This window comes from Lynx canadensis, chromosome D2 (genome assembly GCF_007474595.2).
Source record: "Lynx canadensis isolate LIC74 chromosome D2, mLynCan4.pri.v2, whole genome shotgun sequence".
NCBI classification, from domain to species: Eukaryota; Metazoa; Chordata; class Mammalia; order Carnivora; family Felidae; genus Lynx; species Lynx canadensis.
This window is the reverse complement of record NC_044313.2, coordinates 28,898,819-28,919,139: the sequence shown is the minus strand read 5'-3', so window position 1 is coordinate 28,919,139 and position 20,321 is coordinate 28,898,819. Positions and strand designations below refer to the sequence as shown.

The following is a 20,321-nucleotide window of genomic DNA, read 5'->3' as shown; positions in this document are numbered from 1 at the left end:
TAATAGCATGGTAATGTTTAATCAGAAGTTTTCTTTCTATTGGTACATACAATCATTCAGTGTCTTATAACAGATGGTGTTTTAGATTCAATGAAATGCAATATATTCTATCGGTCTCCTCTTGGTTTATGATAAGAAAAAAAATGGGTTTCTTAAAAAAAAGAAAAAGAAAAAAGGGGTTTCTTGATATGGTGGAATGAGGTCCGCTGTGGAACCACGTATACAGACATGTCCCTTCCCACCAGAAATCACTGTGCGTGGGCACTATGGCTTTACAGCCCATGGCTTTTCATGCCCAGCATGGGCACTTCCTGGTTTCTCAGGAAATAATCAAATTGGAAAGCTCTGGGGGATCAGGCTGGGTATGTCAAGTTTCTGAGCTCCCACTTTGACATTCCACTTAAGGCTAGGCCTGCCATGGTTTTGCAAGTTAGCAGCTTTGATTCACCCCTCCTCCCACTGCACCCTCTAATATCCCCAGGTCCATGTGAAAGGAGATGCCCCACAAGGGCACCTCTTCCTATCCACACTCGACATCTTGCCTTTCCTTCATATCTTTTGCTTTTACAGAGACCTGAAATCTTCCCAGGCCAATATTCCTATGTTTTTGATGAAACATTATACGAAAACAATTTAGGTAATGGCTTGTGGAAAAAACATACAACCTTCCTTGAGAATACAGCTCCTGATGGCAGACGCAAGGTCTTTGGGTTGGGTGGGAGTCCGCCAGACTGGATCATTCCAACCACAGGATCATCTTATTTTCTTTCCCAGACTTCAATTCTCTCCCAGCTCTTGGGGATATATGGCCCTACATATATTGCCTTTTGCCTCCACATATTTACCCTTTCCTCTCCTTTACCTCCTACCTACCCATCTATCCTCCAACAAGAAACCTTGATTTTAAAAAGTAAACACATGAAAGCCGTGTCCAACTCTGTGCCCCTTCAGCTACAGTCACAGGTCTTTGGTTCTTTTTATTTTTTTTATTTATTTATTTTTTTTGGGGGGACAGAGAGAGACAGAGCATGAACGGGGGAGGGGCAGAGAGAGAGGGAGACACAGAATCGGAAACAGGCTCCAGGCTCTGAGCCATCAGCCCAGAGCCCGACGCGGGGCTCGAACTCACGGACCGCGAGATCGTGACCTGGCTGAAGTCGGACGCTTAACCAACTGCGCCACCCAGGCGCCCCTCTTTGGTTCTTTTTGTGAGAGGTCTTGAAAGAGTGGTCTTCATGCCCTCATTCTATGACTGCATCCCCCATATAAGTCCTTTGCAAGTAATTCTGAATCATCACGGTTCCAACAATATTGTCTTTTCAGTCAACCAACAGCCTCTTCGACAAATCCGATGGCATTATCCTTGATTTCCTTGGGCCACTTCAAAGCACTGGCCATTCTCTCTTATTTTAAATTCTCTGGTTTTCTCCTGACTTCTTCATATGATCTCGCCCTATGCTTCTTGCTGGCCTCCCTCCTCCTCCCCCTTCCCCCAAACTGTGGCTCAGTTCTCAGACACCTGATCTTCTCCCTAGTTGCTCCTTTCCTCAGAGAACGTATCCACTCACAGTTTCAGTGATTACAAGCGAGGAGATGATTCCCCACAGACAGACCCAGCTTGCCTTATTCCTCAGGCTCTGCTCCAAACTAGCATCTGGTTTCTAAGATTTTAATACTCCAGTGCTCCACACACTGTGGTTCCTCCTTGTCACCACAACCATGTATCTTTGCTTATAAAGTTTCCCCAACCAGGAATGTTCTCCCTGCTTCTCTCTGCCTACGTCAACCTCCATTACTCACTCTCTTCAGCTTTAGCTCAAGTTCAAACATCTTCCTTAAGTCTTTTCCCATAACTCAAGACTCAGCTTTCCCTCTTCTGACTGTCCACAGCATTCACCATCTAAACCAAATACTCGTGTACTTTATTACATTATTCATATTTTTACATTTGCCTCTTCAATTGATCTGGAAACTTCTGTGTGTGTGTTGGGGGTGGGGGAGGCATCCTTCTCCGGATACCCCCAATACTTGGCACAGTGCTGAGTACAAGTTCTAGTTACCAAATCCCTGTTGAACTGCATTCAAAGGGGATGTGGGATCTGTATACTGGTGAAAGGATGATGGCAGCTCATGTTTATTTTGCATTACTACACGCCGGGTTCTACTGTGCGGTTCTAGGTACTTCTGTATCTATAAACTCACTTAACCCTCATAATACTGCCACATAGTTACATCATCTGGTTTTACTGATGAAGAAACTGCAACAGAGGGATTAAATAATTTACACAAGTTTACACAGGCAATAGGGTCAAGTAGGGGAAAAGGTATCTAATAGTTCCCCTTATAGGACTTATAAAATTGTATTTTAATTATTTCTTTATATGCTGTTTTCTGTTTGAAACCGCAAGTTCCTGAATGCAGGCACAAGTCTTATCCATCTTCTCCAGTGTCTCAATAGGGACACAGCTGGCATTTTGGCCAGGACAATTCTACATTGCATAGGACAGGTCTACACACTGAAGAATTTTAGAGTCCCTGGCCTTTGCCTTCTAAGCCCAAGTAGTCCTTGTACCCTGCCACTGTAACAGCCAAAAGATACCTCCACCCAGTTCCACATCCTGGGGTTGGTCTGGGCCAGCCAAGCCTCAGATCGCCTGCCCCCTCGAGCCCACTGCATACCAAATCGGCACCATCAGTCATCCATGTAGCCGTGATTTCAACCAGGTGACCCCCCCCATCCTGGACTTCACCTCTACCATTTGGACCAGGGATTTGTACCTAATCAATGAATGGTTAGTTCATATGATGAGGACTAAAAAAAAAACACAAGGTGAGTCAATTACACTCACTCTCCTGGGAATCTGAATTATGAACTATCAGCCGGCTCAGACAGAAATAGAAGCAGAAGTTGCAATGATGTCGCAAAGACAGTGTTGGGACGAGTATGGTTATATGTAATGAAAAGTGAAGAGGGTGCAGAAACTATGAGTAAATGGGGAGTGCTGGTCTGCAATAAGAGGCGACCATGCAGAAGTTCAGAGAAGGGTACAAACGTCATGAGAAAGATGGTCCCTGAAGGAGACACAGAAAGTGAAGAGCTGGGCCCAAGGGCAGCTGGTTGCAGCCCACTTGTACCGGAACAGTAGCCTCATCCCTCCTCAGGATCTTCAGGCAATCTAGGTGGAACCAGAACGTAACACAGTGTTTGGTGCTCAGTACGGTTCTGTTAGATAAAAATAGATGAGTGGCTAATATTTATTATAAGAGAATGAAATTAGAGAGAGCGGTACAAGGTGCTCTGAGAATGTCCAGCACGTAAATGACAGTGGTTCCGCCAGCACGACTCAACCCAACCACAGTGAAATTCCACAGTCTGTTTTGCTGGCCATTAGTTACTGCCCAGTTAATTCCCAGGAGTATGGCCCCTGTCTCCAGAGTGGCAGAGACCTCTTGGCATCTATTGCGCTCGTGGCTTCTAGTCAGCATATGAAATTAGCCAGGGTGAAGAGCTAATGTCTTGGATTGACTGGCAGACATTTTATTCCAATAGTTTGAATACAGTCTGCAGCTACAAAGACATCATGTTTGTATACTTGCAGTGAAAAGAAACCTTGACCCACAGAGTCCTAAAAACTGCGCTACCTGTGGAACACTGGCAAAAGTGCCTTCAAATCTGTGCTGGTTTTTATCATCTTGGGAGAGAACAAAACAGATTTCCCTGGATTCTGTTGTTCCACGGCAATTACTGTCCAAACTTTAAAGGAATCGCGTGTATATCTTCATCACCACTTCTCTCCTAAACCCCATGTAATGTGCTTTGCACCTTGGTTGCTCCTCTTCTTCACCCCATCTGGCAAATGCAAGGTCTTTCTTTGGTCCACACGCCTCCCATATCTCTGCTGCATGTTACACGGCTACGCCCCCCTCCACTTGAAGTCTCTCCCCTGACTTCCCTAATACAACACTTTCTGCTTTTTCTAGGTTCATTTATATGGCATGAACGCAGAGTTGTGCTTCTGGCTTCAACCCTGGTGACGCAGTAAAAGCACTGGTCTGGGCATCGGGAGACCTGGATTCTATTCCTGACCTAGGGACTGATTTGGGACATATATTTCAATTTCTCTGTGCTCCAGTTCTTTGGTTATAAAAACGGTGGGTCAGATTTAAGTGTTTTTCAAACATTTTTTTTTTTTTACGGTAGCCCACACTTTACACTGTGACTCAGTATATACATGACATGTAACACGTGCGTGTGGATACACACACGCTCACACACACACATGAAAGTATCACATGCATACTTTTCCTACATGAGATGTGCTACGAAATTTTCTACTCACTTTTATTTTTCAAGAATGCTACTTATAACCCACGGAAGAGACTTTAAGACCCAGTCATGGGTGGTTACCCATTATTTATAAAACACTGGGCTTGCTGATGTGTAGTGAGACAGGAGGATGCTACTGAGCCCTCCAATCCTGAACCTCCAAGCCTGGACTCTCACCTGAATTCCATGTCCTATTCCTCTCTGTAACAGTTCCTCATTTACATATCCTAATATCACTTAACCCATAGTTAACACGGAATTTGAGGCACCGCGTCCCTTTCCCGTCACAACCATTTATGTTACTAGCAAGTGTAAACCCTTGGTGCCGACTTTTGGTCTAGCAATGGGAAAGCAGCTTACATTGTACCAACCTCCCTATCGATAACTATTAGCAACCCTGGATAAGGCATTTTTTTAAAGTAACTGTGTGAAGGTATTGGAAAGCAACCAAAAGCAGGCCGAAAACTAGAGGGGATAGGACTCAAAACAAGGGATGCAAACTAGGTAAGATCCATATTTATCCAATTTTTACTCCCTGAAGTCAATCCCTAGTCTTCTAGAATGTGAGGAAAATCAAGCAAAAATGGAAAGCCAACAACTGGCAATCTTATTGGGCTGAAGAGTCAAAGGCTCATTTCTGGGGCTGTGAAGCGGCTAGGTATTATGAGTGAAATCCTGGAAAAGAGGAAGCCACAGAGAGAGCAGCCCAAAATCTGTGCAGAAATTCCCCTCAAATCCTTGAACTATGCATGCAGGTGATGAGACTCCGGGAAGCCAGCAGAAAGCAGTAACAGCTAGAGGCCAAAAAGCCTGGCAGATATTCACAACTGCTTGGGGCTGAGAAGACACGGCTTGAAATTTGAGTCCCTCTAAGTTAAGAGATTCAATAAACACTTCATGTTGTACTGAAACATCAAAAAAGCTGCACCCTAGAAGTAAGACCCACCTCTCAGGAGGAGGGGCCCACACCCTAGGACTAAGGGCAAAACCCTAACAGGCATGCCCTAACAATCTCTAAGCCTGAGGCCTCCATAGGAGAATGAACTGATAAGGCAGGTGAGGGAAGGGCACATTATGGTAGAAGGACTTGGTTTCTATCTTGAGAGACAGGCTGGGAGTGGCCATTAGATAGCACCTTGCTTCTCAGATGGAGTAGGGGGAGGCAGGGGAGGGTGGGAGAGGAGGAAGGGATGGGACATTCCACGTAGATAATCACACCTGCAGACACAGGGCCTGAGGGCAGATGTTCAGTGGGGGTCAATCTGGATCTCAGGAGAGAGGGGACCATGCAATGATAGACTGGTGGAATAACTTGTAAGGCTGAAGGGAGGCGGGTGGACAAAAGACCAAGAAATCACAATTTATGAGCACCTACTATGTTCCAGGCCTACTATGTTCTTTAAGGGTTTTATTTATGTTCTCTCACTGACACAGGTGTCATTATCTTCATTTTATAAATAAGGAATCCGAAGCTCAGAGAGATTAGGTAATTCACCTCAAGTTATACTATTAGTAAATGGTGGGGCTGAGACGTGAACTCCCAGCAGAAGACAGACTCTAACGCTTGTTTCTGTAATTACATGTTGTAACTGTAACGTTCAGCAAGGACAGTGGTGCCTGTGCTGTGAGACAGCCAGCAAAGAATGTTAGAAAGCAAAAGGATTTCAGGGCAGACTAAGATTCTGTTATAGGCCAAGGAGGACACTAGTGGTATAAACTAGGGATGTCAATTAAGCTAAATAGGAATGCCATCAAAACTGAAGCCCTCGAATATAAAGAGAGAGTTGTAAAAATGTAAGTGACAGAAGGGGGAACTGAGCTGGTTTAAGAGAGATCATAGGGCAAATTGCACCACTCGGGAGAGAAGGGCTTGACTCTTGTTAAGTCAGACAGAGTAAACACACTTAGATTACACTTAGGAGGCTTAATACAATAAGGAACTAAAGATAGGAAACAAAGTTCATGTACGGAACAGATGTGGGGGAAGGGAATAGGAGCAATACAAAAACCAATATAAGGAATCACAGAATCACTTGTGTAATTGTGTGTGTGTGTGTGTGTGTGTGTGTGTGTTTTGATTGTTGTTGATTTGAACTGGAAGGAATTTAGAAGTCATTCAATCCCTATCATCTCAGAGCAAAAACACACCTAGAAAAAAATGGCTAGCTGCTAAATACCTCAGCCTTCCAATTAAAGCCGGGCTTAGTTTCATTTTTATCTTTATAAATGCAGGTGGAGACCCTGATTTATCCAAAACAATGCCCTGGAAATTCTGGTTAGGTTAAGCCTGTGCCGGAAGACCACAGGATAAACCACTGGCAGTTCTGGGATCACACCAGGGACTTGTCATGTCCCCACCAACAGTGAGCCTGTTCTGAAGATCTAGATGAGAGAATTCCCGCTCAGGAGGAAGGTGTGAGATGGAGTTTCTAGATCATTCACATTTTCTGACTCTAGCCCTTATCCTCTGCTCATAACCTACACCACCCTCAAATCGGCCTCCACCAGAAAGTTGGCTTCGTGAGAGAATAGCGTAAATAAAAAGAAAGACTTAACAGGGAATCCAGTAATTATAAAAACAACCACAACAAAACAAAACAAAATGAACATAATTCATTTCAGAGAACAGCAGAAGACAAACTGGCAAGAAAGAAACAACCTCTACATTATAAAAGACTCTTAATGTATCATGTTACAAAAACTTTGTTAAGGCGAAGTGAGATGAAGTAATTTGAATGTACAAAGCATCATGAAGAATATAAATAATCCTCTGATTTCCAGAAGAGTTGTAGTGCTCATCATTCACTTAAGATTCCTGAGTGTAAAGATACAAACACTCTATGAAACAAATTAAATCCTCTTTTCCCCAACGTCTAAAGAAGTGTAGAGATGGAGAGAAAGATCCTGCCAGGAAAATAAATTTTCGCTTGGTGCCTCAGTAATGAACTTGCCATTCCCATGAGACAAAGAAATATTAAAGAAAGAATGGAAAGATATTTGGGATTAGAGACCCCTGACAAAACCAAGAATGATAAAGATATTTCTCATGAGAACACGGTCTCGTTCTGGAGGCCATGGTGTGTGTTTATAGTACTGTATCTGCTCTTGCTCTGAAAAGTGCCTCTCAGAGGGATTAAATCTCTAAGGTTGTTCTCACTCAAGATACACTGAAAAAAGAATTTCAAGCGCCAGGTTCCTTAAGTACATGGGTGTTCCTAGTACCTAGATAACCACCCCTATTACCTACTTTCATGTTTTAGCATTCTAATAAGGCTGGCTGAGTTCGTACCTTGAGTTTTCTTCCTGTTTTGCACAAATTCTGAGCGTCTCAGGGTGCTGGGTGCTGTGCGGCGGTAGCGACTATTCCTTTTCCAAGTCTCAGGGCCATTTGTCTTTCTCTCGGCCTCTAAATGCCAGGTATTCTTTCCTAAGGAAGGGCCCTGCGGAATGCCGCTATGGTGTTCTCCCCGATCCCCTCTCATCCACTGATTCCGCAGACCATCCGGGAAGATCCCTCTGCTCCCAAGGGCCATCATTCCTGCTCTGTCCATGCCACTGTCCTCCAAATCCTTCATCTGATGGGCAGAATCTGTTTCTCTGTAATTCTGAAATTTATACTCACAGTTTGCAAATAGAGTGTCGTGCTCTTTATTTTCTGTATCAAAGTCACTCTGATCCACGACAGGAGTCTTTGTTTTGGGATAGATTTTATCATTTTGACACACACCTTTGTCCCCTTCATAGTATTCGGCAAATTCTTTACCTTCACTGACACCATTCAAATCTGGGAAGTCCACAGACTGATGATTAATATAATTCCCAGGAACCTGACATAAATTGCTGCGGTTTCTACAATAAATATTAGTTTCTTTACAATCCTCAGCATTATAATTAAAATTCCTGTGGTCCACGTGCCACTTTTCAGGTTGACCACCATTCCCCACTGGATCATCCAAACCACTGTGGCGAGTCTGTTGTCCAGTTTCTTTAGAGTCCTCAGGATTACAGTTCAGATTCTGACCATCTACGTAGCCATTTGTTTCCCTATATCCTTCACCTTTCCAGCTTTCTGGGCTGCCTGTAAGCCAATTATCCTTCGTTTCGGGGCTCAGATTCCCATAATCTACATCTCCTGAGTTCCAGTAACCATCACAGCCTTGAATCACACTTCCATAGTCCATACAGTCCTTTCCACTTTCCTCTGCTTCCTCGTGGTCTGAACTTGGTTCACTCTGCCCAAAAGCCCAGTATCCACAATGCCTTTTTCTGAAGGGCCGATTGTGCCCTGACGTCCAGTTTCTGGAATCCGAGGCGCCTTCTCTGTAAAGTCCATCCAGCCCTGTAAGATCCCTCTTCTGTAGACTCCTGTGATCTTCATACTCCCAGCTGGAGCCCCAGTGCCCTTTCCTGCCCGCTCCTCTTTCTGTTCTATCTTTGTGGGTTTCACACATGTTCAGTGCACTTAAAGACTCCAGTTTTGCTTCCCTCTTCCATGGGCCTGGGTGGGGCTGAAATGTGGACAGGTGCGGTTTAGCCCAAGGCTGTGTCCGTCCTTCTGAAAATGTCTCCCAAAGTGCTCGAGACACTCACTCTTCTTGCTCCTCCAGCTGGGAGCACAGAGAAATGTGGAGTTATTTCAACCTCGGATCCAATCAGTGAGCTGCTATATCTTTCCCCACAGAGGCCAGAAGATAATTAGTAACTTGTGTTCATGTGATTGGAGTTGGCAGCTTCGTTTGGTGTTTCCCTCAAGCTGGTCAAACTGGCTTGGCTGCTTTCTGTGCTGAAGGTGGAAGTATTCTGCTGTTCTAAAGGTTTTATAGAAAAAGCAGAGTGAGCAAGAACAGCCCCCTCTAAAAGCCAAGGTAAGGTCATCTATCAATCTCATTGGCCTCTTTAGATATTTCTGTAATCAACCAGGGGTATAAATAATGTTTTCATGTGCAGCTCAAACTGGACCTCTGTTCCTCATCTTCCAAGTTCAGCTTTCTAATCCTTAGACATCTGAAACTCTGCAGGTCTCCATTTCCCTAAGAGAGAGAACTCTTCCTCCTGTGAGAGCTTTGCTTTTTATGGGAGTCAGGTTACCAGTTAGTGAGTACACACTCAAATCGCAAGTGGTTTCAACTCCTGCCTGCAGACGCAATGGGGCATCCCACTGAAAGGAAGAAAAAAAACTTCCTTTTTACTCTCATCTGGTGTCTGAGTAATTTTAAAACTGTCCCCTACAAGAATGTAGTTAAGTATGTTTTTCACACTTCCCTTGATACGTGCCATGCCAGAGAAGCATGAAAACCATTTTCTAAATCTCTTCTCTATCCAATCATGCAGCAATATTCAGGAACTGGGGAATAAGGTTAGGAAGCAGAAAGGTGCCTATAAAAAGACCTCTGTGGATCAACAAACATTAGATGGGCACCTATTATAGGTGAGGTATTGAAGAAAAGAGAAAAAGTGAACAAGTCAGTCCCTGCCTCTTGCAATGCAGGAGCAACCCCACAACAGAAGATCTAACGTGACAGGTGCTATGACAAACACAAGGGCAATGCAACAAAGCAAAGTCCCCGGCAGGGCAGCTGGAGGGTATCATGGAAGTGGCGGCATTTGAGCAGTGCCTTTAAGCACAAGCAGGATTTCCCCAGACTTTCTACATATGGAGGACTAGGAGATGGGGAACAGTTTGGAGGATGGAATACGTAGAAAAGTAGTAAGAGAAAAGGCTGGAGCGGTAGGTTGGGGCAGATCCCAAGGGACTGAATGCCATTTACTTCATTCAAGGGAGAGTACTGTGCTCAGAGACAGGCTTTGGTAAGATGATTGTTTTAGCTAACTGGTCATCTATCAACGTCCAGGAACGGTTCCTTGAACCACTGTCTAATCCCTATTTGTGAAACAATATACAGAACCGTGAGGAGACCAGGGTTAGATGCTGTGTCAATAATTAGATGTTTACTCTTGGATGAACCACTCACTCTCTCTGGGACTCGATGTACCCATCTGTAGACATCTAGGCCCACTGACCTCTATGACACCTCTGATTCCTTCAGTTTAAAAAATCCATGTTCCATTTTCCTCACAACTTGTTTGTCCTTTCCTCAAATACCTAAGGCGCTAGTATGCACCCTTTGGCTGCAATCTCTGGATTGCCAAATCTTCTGATGTGAAGGTTTCTGTTCTGTTCCCTCACACCTTCCAAACCAATAGCCATAGCAGCGGCAGCCCTGGAAGCTTCTATGTTTCCAGTGTGAGAATGTGCTAGAATCGGGGCGAGGGCTAGCAAGCTGACAAAAAGAAAAAAAATTTTTTTTTTATCTTCAGTACCCTGCAAAGAGGGTACTGTATTACCCTTACTTTACTGCTGACAAAGAAAGAGTCTCAGAGTTTCAATAACCTGGTCACATAAGCTGGTACCAGCCAGGGCCACAATCTGAACTCAGATCTGTTTGACTTCGTGGCACTAGACGAACAGGGATACTCAAAAACGTACTAGAAAACCTTAATTTCCCTCCAACCAAGCAAACGAACAAGTAAACTCTATCACGATCTAAGTCTGAGGTGGGCCACTTCTGAGGCAGGTGTGCTCACACTGGCCCCTTCCCTTCCCCTGACATTCCCTCTGTGCCTCCAGTCCTGGAGTCTGCCCGTGCCCCCTGCCACCACCCCCCAGCCCGGCCACCACAGGGCCGTTCCTCGCCATTTGACCACAGTGCGCATCTAGACTGGCACATAAAGTAAGCCAGGCACACTTTTAAATACTGAAAATAAAGATTAATCTTTCCCCCACTGTTACTGGAAACAAAGTTCCCTTTAGCTACTTTGTATCTTTGATAAAGATAGCACTGTAAGAAACACACCTAGTACATCAACCAAGAGAAGATATAAAAGAGGATAAATTACGGAGGCCCTAAAGTGCCACAGGGCCCTGATGCTTGCTGTTTGTCACCAGAGTGGGGGCGATCAGCTGCAGTGACTATCTGTGCACCCCTTGCCCCCAGTAGACAGAAATACTGCTATATTCAATGGTAGGAGAGAAGACAGGCAGCAGGATTTAGAAGGAGACAAAGAGAAGGTGCCAGAAGGGTAAAGGAAGAAGAGGGAGGAGACTAGAAAAGAACCAGCAAGAACACATGCCTCCCTACACTTCTGTTAATGTCTCTGTTAACTATGCAGGTCATGCCTCTCGTTTGGTGACCGACACTTCCACACTAAGGGTGCCCCAGTGATGTTCTCTGATTCCTACAGTTCTTGCTGTTTTTCAGAGCACTGAGCAAATCTCTCTCTCATTTCACCTATGTTACTTTATTATGCACGTGTAACTCCATTTATTACACTGAATGCTCCTTGGAGGCAAGGACCATGTCTAACTTATGTCTCAGTCCTCAACACATCTCTGCACATGGGTTACCCAGCAGGTACAGACAGGTTTGAGGAGCTGATGTTTGCAGCGTTTATGGGGCATGTGCTAGATGCCAGGCAGAGAGCAGGACAGCTTGGAGGTTAAGAGCACAGCTTTGCCAGCCCTAGGTGTGAGTCTGGACTTTGCCACTCACCAGCTGTAGAATCTTGGGGAAGTTACTTAAGCTCTCCAAGTTTGTTTCGTCATGTTTTCATCTTAAGCACAAAAGACATGACATTACTGTGGAACATAATTCTAAAAAGCCTCATTATTGATAAATTCCCACTACCTGAAACTTAAGACACTTTTGTTCTGCCACCTGTATATCTAATGCAAGGATGGTTCTCGAGTGTATCTCAAACCAAGTCACAGGTATGGAAGGCCATGGAAGAGCCTGGAACTTGCTATGGCTTTGGGGATGGAGCACTGAGCCAAGATTCCCTTCCAGCCCCTCTTCAGGTCCTCAGAAATCATCAAGCTATCTGGCAATCCCCCAGGACTTTAGGACTTCTCATATTAAATGATCACCTTAAAAATTTTTTTTCATTAGTTTTTTAAATGTTTATTTATTTTTGAGAGAGACAGAGTGTGAGCAGAGGAGGGGAAGAGAGAGAGAGGGAGACACAGAATCTAAAGCAGCCTCCAGGCTTTGTGCTGGAGCACAGAGACTGACTCGGGGCTTGAACTCACGAACCACGAGATATGACCTGAGCTGAAGTTGGAAGCTTAACAGGCTGAGCCAGCGAGGCGCCTCTAAGTGATCACCTTCTTGAGGACATGCCTAAGAGCTCATCCTCACGAGTCCCCTTGAGGGTAACTGTTGCTGCCGCCCCTGTTCAGCCCAAGTGCCCTAGTTCTTCCCTGATCCTTCACAGCAAATCTGCTCCAGGACACCCCCCGGCCCTGCCCCGCCTCTGAGGCTGCAGTCCCCTCAGACCTGAACGTGCTCGCATAGCGGTCCTCTCCCGAGCATAGTTTAGATAGAAGTTTCCTCTCCTTAATACCATCTGCTCTCCATCTCTCAGAAGATGACTCCACTTCTGGCCTTCCCATAATACTCTTTCTTGTTGGAACTTATTTTTCCAGTCGCTTGCAGTGATCTAAAGTAGAGGGGCAGGTGAGCGTGTGTACTTGGCCCGCCTTCTTGAGCCAGCCTCTCCGGACCACCATTCTCCTGCTGGGAGTTCAATCAGTATCCTGCAATTCCTACATCCGCACATTACTTTGTATTATTTTCCTTCCTGAGGACACGTGGGTTCGGAGCTCTCTGGCACACCTGCCCGAAGTGACACAGCCGTGTTCTCCGCGAGCCCTAGACTAATGCTGGTGCCTCACTTCCTTTCTTTTCCTCCTTTATAAATTATTTCTGCTTCTTCATCCTTTCCCTAGCAAATCTACCATCCTACTGTGTCTGTATCCACACACTCTGCCTTCCCTCCTGTTAAAATGGAGAAACTGTCGCGGCTCTGATAACAGGCCAGTCTCTCTGCGGTTCCCTGGATCCCAGTCCCCCTAACGCCTCAAAGACTGTGTTCCAGCAACAAGGCCCTCCCTCTGCTTCTGCAACGCAATCACTCCAATGGATCGGTCCCACTCACTGGACTATCTGCATCTTCTCCTTTGCTAGCTAGTTCACCTTCCTGGTCTTCTACACTCCCAAACACTGGTGTGCCCCAGGGCTTCTCCTAGATATGCAATTACCTAGCACATGGCAGGAATGCAGGGAACACTGATAGGACTGGAAATGTGGTTTCCAATCTTAGTGCCGCTGCCTCTCAGCCTAAAGGAAGAATTTAAAGGAGACCACTACGGCTAAAGCTACTCATAGGACATCAGTGCTACAGCCTCTGGTGGTGTGGACAGAGGGTCTGGAAATAAAGGAGAAGAAAGACACCTAAGATCTAAAGGTTAAGTTCCCCAGCAGAGGAAGAAATGAAGCACTAATGAAAAGCAACAACTGACTGGGAGGAGGGAAGGCAGAAGCAGAGAGGATTCTGGGAGCACTGTAAAAGGCAATAAGGGCTGGAGTGTTGGAAAATAAGAGGTGTTTGGGGGGAAATGTGATATGCTCTGAAGGGTGTAAATATTTGCAATGAGACAGGGCTGTGAGAAGCACTTAAGATGTCTCAGAATTTATAACCTCGTGATGAACTGAAAGGGTTATGAGTTAGGTGAGGGCTCAGAGAGACGAACGACCAGCGTGGGGATGTTGCTAGCATGAATGGGTAAGCATGTTGGAAAGCTGTATGACTTCCTGATAAGCAAGCAGCCAAAAGTGTATCTGTGCAGAAGAGTTAAGTATTTTTTTGAAAGATATAAAGACATACATATATTCTCTTATAGTTTTCAACAGATGAGAGTACTAAAAAATGCTATGCCTGACAATAAACTATTTTGGAAGTAAGTTGACAAGGGTCTTTTGGGATCCCTCCTCTGTGAGCCCTTGAATTTCTGGGTTTTTCAGGTGCTGCTTCCTACACCCACTCTCAGAGATCAAGCATCCCTCTCTCAAGTTGAAACACGCCAACATCATGGTGTGGCACAGTGACAGGGCACAGAAGGCTGTGCAATGAAACCGACCTGAATTTGAACCCCAGCCCTACCACTTACTAACTGTGACAGTCTGGGTCAACCTGGGCTTTCTCATTTGTCATATATGCACAATATGGAGGATTCATGAAAGTGTGTCAAAGACCTAGCACTCTGTGTGACAAGTAGTAAGTGCTCAATTAATTATAATTATGATCACTGTCTTTCAGTTCCTTCAGCTAATGGTGAGGTTCAGTGCCTGGGCCACTTCTGTGTATCTATACTCTTTCTTTTCTTTTTTTTTAAGAAGTAATCTCATTAAACGTTGTGGCTTTAAATAAAGTTTATGGGCTGTCAAAATTGATTTGTCCCAAATGTACGTCTCCAACCCTTACCCCTCCCCTGAACTCTGGGCTGTATATCAAACTTGCCTAATCAATACTTCTACCCGGATGTTTTATGGGCTCATCAACATGACCAAAACAGAGCTCCTGACCTCTGTCCCGTCCCGCCTCCCCCACCAACCAGCATCTCCTGCGGTCTTCACCATGAATTGAGAAATTACTGGCAACTCCAATCCTTCCAGTTGCTCACCCGCGGGGTCATCCTTGACTCTTCTTGTTCTCTCACACATCACACCCAATCCACCAGCAAATCCTACAGGCTCAGACTCAAAATATACCCAGGACCACGCACTCCGCATCATCTCCAGTCTACCATCCCGGTCCAGGCCGCCATCACCTCTTGCCTGCAGCATCACTGCAGTAGCCTCCCAACTGGTCTCTGTGCCCCTACCCTTGTGTCTTTCTGTTTGGCCTCCACACTGCAGCCAGAGTGACGCTATAACATGCGCCAGATCTTACCGCTCCCCTGCTCAAAACCTTCCCGTGGCTTGTCTTACTCTGAACAATGAACTACAAAACCCACACCTTAGCTCCAGCTGAACTGGCCTCCTTGCTGTTCCTCAAACACTAACTGCACATCTGCCTGTGACGATTTCCCCACCCCCCAAAAATGGCTTGGCTGGCTCCCTACAATCATTCAGATCTTCACGCGAATGTCACTTTTCAGTGAGGCCTTCCCTGATTCCATAGCTTCTTTTGCCTTCTAGTACATATTCATATTTCTACTTACTGTTTGCCTCTCCCATGAGGGCAGAGATCACTGCCCTAACTCCAGAGCACTGCCTGGAATACAGCAGGAGCTCAATATATGTAGATTAAATGACTGCCCTGGAGTTTCTCATCTCTTGGGGCTTGCTACATCTGGCAAAGTGTAGGGTGGGAGAGGACACACTCAGGTGGCCGTGTGGTGGCAGGAATGACTGTGGCCAAGGGTCTGTGCTAGCAGGAGGCAGGCAGGTCCTTTCACTATGTCCCTGCAAAGCCCCAGTGAAATCTGAAACCGATACTTAAAATCCCTGGATCTATTCCAGTTTCTCCTCCCCTCTGCCATGAGCTGAGCGTGAGGAAACGTTCACAAAGCCATGCTACAAAGTTAGGAATAGAGATTCTTTAACTAACTTAAAAAAAAAAAAAAAGAATAGTGATTCATGGGTTAATTATAACTAAGTCAACCATTCCAAGCTACATTTCTTGACACACATTGAACCCCTATTGTAAAAGGAAAACTAGTTTCAGTCCTGAATTAACATAGACTATTAAAGCCTTCTAACTCTGGTTGCTGTTTTATACCAAGACAAAATCCATTTAAAGTAACCGAGCTAATTTTACTGAGCCAACATCCTGAACCACATGCCACAAGTCAAAGATACTTGCTTTTTTTTCTCATGTACTGACAAATCAGAAAGAAAGATTATTATTCCTTTCACATAAACTTTTACATCTTGAAAGACCACAAAATGTTTTGGCTGTTTAACTCATTGTGTTTTACTAGTTTGAGAAAGAATTTTTATTTTATTTTTATTTTTTCAATATAATTTTTTTATTTAAAAATTTATTAGTTTTTATTTTTGAGAGAGAGAGACACACACACACACACACACACACACACACACACACACACACACGGTGTGAGTGAGGGAGTGGCAGAGAGAGAGGGAGACACAGAATCCAAAGCAGGCTCCAGTGAACTCAGCATAGAGCCTGATGTGGGGCTTGAACTCACAAACCATAAGATCATGACCTGAGCTGAAGTCAGACACTTAACCTACTCAGCCACCCAGCGCCCTGAGAAAGAATTTTTAATACCTGAGGCACGCCAAGGAGTCTTCAGAATAATAAATAACTTCTGGATGTAGAAATAAACTATACTTTCAAATTAAAAAAAAAATTTTTAACATTTTTTCATTTTTGAGAGACAAAAAGAGACACAGTGTTAGCAGGGGAGGGGCAGAGAAAGAGGGAAACACAGAATCTGAAGCAAGCTCCAGGCTCTTAACTGTCAGCACAGAACCTGATGCAGGCCTCGAACCCACGAACCGTGAGATCATGACCTGAGCCGAAGTTAGATGCCAAACCCACTGAGCCACCCAGGTGCCCCTATACTTTCTAGAATATTGTAGATCACTTCAGTATAAAGATGTTACTCTTCCATATCAGTAATTTTCTAACTTATTAAATGAATGGCTCTCTTTAGTGGGTCTTAGATCTCAGTATGTTGTTGAAAATATTACTTTCTTGAAAAACATTCTGATTTGATGTGCAACAGCCTTTTAAAATTACCCTGAGAGTCTCTGGTCAACATTCCCTTGACATTACCTTCAAGGGAAGAAAAGTTTAGGAGCGAGGCTCCCAATATGGAAGAGGCTGACTCTACCCTTTACCATTCCCTGCACTGATGTAGAACTAATGGGGTCCTTACTCACACTGAAGTAACTATGACCATGGTTCAAAGGCTTCAACAGTGTGATTACATACAGAGGTCAACATCACTATGATCACTGGAGTTTCAGAGATACACAAATATGAATAATACTATGACTATGTCCTTTGTATTAATCAATGGATAGCCAGTGCCTGCCTCCTAGTATGTGCTTAAGAAATATTTGCTGAATAAAGAAATGAATGTACAACCCTGATTACTTGTCAAATTGAGAGGCATGTGAACCTCTCCTAGAGACAGGAAAACACTATGATATTCTAAAAGAAGATTCTCTCAGGGCTACATTATGTAGTCCTAATCAGGGTTCTAAAAGTAACATGTACTGGGAAACCTGAGTGTCTGTGGATTAACCCCAAATCTTTCCATTGCTCTGGAAGTCAACCTATTTATCAGATTTGAAGATACTGTGTTTTAGATATGTACCTTAATTTATTAACTAGCAACTCATTTGACCAGAAGCTCTCTGAGAGCAGAGAGCACATCTGTGTTTATTACCCTGCCCTTAGCACAGTACCTATAACAAACATTTGCTGGATGAATGACTGAACTGAATCCCATCCTGAAGCCTGCAAAATGGCATTTCATTCCCCAACATGCTATAATCAGAGATGCCTCCTACTCTGATTCTACTCTGACTCTACGTGGTAATTCCAAATTTAAAGCTCCAAATTCTCAGCTGGAGCTAAATACTGGCTTCTCTAAAACTAATCCTGGGCTTTCAAATTTCTAATAATTAAAGTTTAGGTTATTTGGACCAATCCTCTCACAGGAAAAAAAAAGTTTAAAAAGCTGGAGGAAATATTTTTAAAATCTTCGAACTATCAATACACTGACAAGATGGTAGCATGCTGGCCAAAACTAAAAGAAAACTGGAATCCAGACAAGCAAATAACCACAGAAGCGGCATTGCCCCACAGCACTTGCCAGTTCCAGAAAACGGAACTTTTGTTTCAATGGTCCTCTGAGGAGAAAAGGTCAAAAACTCAAAGCCCAGAGCTTATCCAAGGCGAGAAATCTAAAAACAGCCCTTTTCCCCAAATAAGCTAAGATCCCAAGGGACCCCTGAGAGTGAGTCAGAATTGGACCAGCCCTCTTGCAAAATTACAGTTGGGGTTCCTATATCTTGGTTTTCCATGGAACTTTAAGCTTTGAAATTAATTTCAGGAACCAAACTGAGATGGACTAATGCTTCCATGTGGAAAATGCTTCTCAGTGTTTCTTGAGAAATGTATAGGTCTCTCTGAATCCTAAGAAAAATCAGCCTAGAAATCTTGAAGACAAGAGAAAAGACTATAATTCTCCTTTACGAATAAAGCCTAATAATAAAGGTAGACACATTACTGGTTTGAAGGCATCTACCGATGCCAAGTTGAAAGCAAGAACAGAAAATACTGACACAGAAAGTGAAAGATTAAGGTTGACCAGACAAGAGTACACAGAAAAGTGATCAGGATCTAATCAGTTAGTTTTGCTTGTAGCTCTTGCTATGTTATGTTTACAAGTGTGTGTGTTCATGGCCTTGTGTGCTGCTAACAGTGAGTCATTCTTGCAAATAAATATTAATAAGCTTATTTGTACAGTGTCTGTCATACAAACTTTGTAAGTGATATCAAGTTCTAGAAGCAAAACTGGCAACTCTGACAAATGATTCTGTGCAGTGTTAAATCTTGCTCAGAGCAGTGAATGTTCCATTATTTGAATACCACCCAAAACTGTCCAGCATTCTCCAGGGTTTAATATTTGCTATAGGGTATAGTTCTTTATAAATATTTTAACAGAAGATTAAAGAGACCATGAGAATATTAATATTGAATTATTATGTTGTACACCTAAAACTAATATAATGTTGTACATCAATTATAATAATATAATAAAATTTTTTACAGATATGAATAGTTAAAAATTTATTGTCTAAATTTTTTTTAACTTTTTTTTAATTCAGTTTTTGAGAGACAGAGAGAGACAGAAGACGAACAGGGGAGGGGCAGAGAGAGAGGGAGACACAGAATCTGAAGCAGGCTCCAGGCTCTGAACTAATAGCTCAGAGCCTGACAGGGGGCTCAGACTCACGAACAGTGAGATCATGACCTGAGCCAAAGTTGGACACTTAACCGACTGAGCCACCCAGTTTGTCTAAATTTTGAATTAGCAAAAATATTGTCTAAATTTTGAATTAGCAAAAACAATATTGATTTCAATGGCAAAGTCAAAATCAGAGCAAGTACACAAAATACTTCATTGTTAAAAAAGAAGATGAACTTACATGTACCCTAGTGGCCCCACCTGAGGATGCTTTTAGCTACACTCATAATCCAACCAACATCAATCTAAGATGGAAACTCTTTCTTATGCCTGGAATATTAACAAAACAATGATCAATAGGATCAGGGCAAATAAAGCTTTTGTATTTACAATCTTGTTTTAAGAATAACTTTTAAATACTAATTACTTGTGGTATTACTTTACAGTTTTGAAATTATTTTTATTTACAATTTATTTTATGTTAATGTTCCCCTCTTCTAATGTTTTCAATTGCCTATTGTCATGTTAATTTTCTGACTTTGATAAATATTCTATAGTTATGTAAGATGTTAAGGTTAAGGGGAAGCTGAGTGAAGGGTATATGAGAACTTTAATTTTTGCAACTTTCCTATAGATCTAAAATTATTTTATTTTTTTAATGTTTATTTTTGAGAGAGAGAGAAAGATTGTGAGCGGGGAGGGGCAGAGAGAGAGGGAAACACAGAATGCAAAGCAGGCTCCAGGCTCTGAGCTGTCAGCACAGAGCCTGACACAGGCCTTGAACCCATAAACACATCATGACCTGAGCTGAAGTTGGCTGCTTAACTGACTGAGCCACCCAGGTGCCCCAGATCTAAAATTATTTTAAATTAAAAAGTAAGAAAGTCTTTAAAGTCTTTAAAAAGTCTATTATCAGGTAGAGAACACTTTTACATGTTATTAAAATATATAATCTTGTTGGGGCACCTGGGTGGCTCAGTCAATTGAGAGTTGGACTTTGGCTCAGGTCATGATCTCGTGGTTCGTGAGTTCAAGCCCCACATGGGGCTCAGTGCTGTCAGTGCAAAGTCCACTTTGGATCCTCTACCCCCTCTCTCTGCCCTTGCCCCACTTGCGCTCTTATATATGTATTTCTTATATATGTATATGTGTGTGTGCCATGATAATATAATAATCTCTTTTAGTATTAGCATAAGACAGGAA

General features: G+C 43.4%; 1 protein-coding gene across 2 annotated transcripts in view; it reads right to left on the bottom strand.

The window, feature by feature from the left end:
* The window catches only part of LOC115527059 (dynamin binding protein), a 113,252-nt gene that overhangs the window by 36,703 nt on the left and 56,228 nt on the right, over nt 1–20,321 (bottom strand). Inside the window, exon 1 of one of the 2 annotated variants that reach the window (XM_030334443.1) lies at nt 7,617–8,940. The exons of the other annotated variant lie outside the window; for it this stretch is intronic. Within the exon in view, the coding sequence (XP_030190303.1) occupies nt 7,617–8,778 (1,162 nt within the window). The 5' untranslated portion in view covers nt 8,779–8,940. Of the gene's footprint in view, nt 1–7,616; nt 8,941–20,321 lie in introns of those variants that run through there. 2 annotated transcript variants of the gene reach the window in all.